Source organism: Tarenaya hassleriana, unplaced genomic scaffold (genome assembly GCF_000463585.1).
Source record: "Tarenaya hassleriana unplaced genomic scaffold, ASM46358v1 Cleome7, whole genome shotgun sequence".
Taxonomy (NCBI): domain Eukaryota; kingdom Viridiplantae; phylum Streptophyta; class Magnoliopsida; order Brassicales; family Cleomaceae; genus Tarenaya; species Tarenaya hassleriana.
In genome coordinates this window covers 1,551,221-1,552,122 of record NW_010969548.1, presented here as the reverse complement: position 1 = coordinate 1,552,122, position 902 = coordinate 1,551,221, and the positions used below count along the sequence as shown (strand labels likewise).

The 902-nt window shown below is 43.8% G+C and overlaps 1 protein-coding gene across 2 annotated transcripts in view; it reads left to right on the top strand.

Annotated features, from left to right (window-relative positions):
- Positions 1-479: 479 nt before the first annotated feature.
- The window catches only part of LOC104800684, a 1,287-nt gene continuing 864 nt past the window's right edge, over positions 480-902 (top strand). Inside the window, exon 1 of one of the 2 annotated variants that reach the window (XM_010523574.2) lies at positions 480-859. In XM_010523574.2, coding sequence (XP_010521876.1) covers positions 584-859 — 276 coding nt within the window. In that variant the 5' untranslated portion in view covers positions 480-583. Of the gene's footprint in view, positions 873-902 lie in introns of both variants that reach the window. The other variant, XM_010523575.2, reaches the window with a different exon arrangement.

The window sequence follows — 902 nt, the reverse complement described above, 5'->3', positions numbered from 1 at the left end:
TTCCTGCTGTTGAATAGCATTACATGTATGCAGGAAGCTATGATAACGGTCGAGCCGTGTGTGGGCCTCTCGTTTGACGGTCACACCTCATCCCCTCTTTTCCGTCGCTCGTTGTCCGTGTATTAACCTAAAGAAGTGTATTGAGATAAATGTTTCCTTCTGGATATTATAAAAGAAATTATTTAACGTGGTCTGCTTTCTTTTATCACATACTGCATACATATACACCTATATATATATATATATATATACGGTGACTACACAATTTTATACAACGAACAAAAAAATAGACTTTTAGATCAGTTGGGAAATATCAAACCTGGAGAGGCATAATTATAATGGGCCATTTAAACATTAGATTTCAACTGGATAACTTGGTCTTGGCCCATACGGTATTGGGTCTTTGAGCCTAGAACATGTCTGAGTCTCGTCAGAAGAAAACTACGCAGATCGGCCTAAGAATCCAAACCTCAGAAGACAAGAACCGTTGGATGAAAATCCGACAGGGAACTGAACTGAGTTGTGTCCAAAATCACAGAGAAGGGGAGATAGATAAAGGGGAGTGATAGAGCAGGCGAAGACGATGTCTGCAACAACAGCATCTCTATCTCTACCCGTTTCCAGACCCAGATTCCGAAATTCAGCTCAAACCCACCATTTCTCCCCACTTTCTTCCTCTGTTTCGACCAGAACTGTCCTGGTTCTTCACAATCCAGCTCCTAGGGTTCTTCTTCATCATCGGGAAAACACCGAACTTTGGAAGATCTCTGCATCTCCAGAAGAAATCCCCCAGGAGATTGTTTCTTCTTCTGCTTCTGACTCTTCTTCTTCTTCCGCTGCTGCTGCTGCTGCTGCTGCTGCTGCTGCTGCTGCTGCTGCTGCTGCTGCTGCTGCTGCTGCTG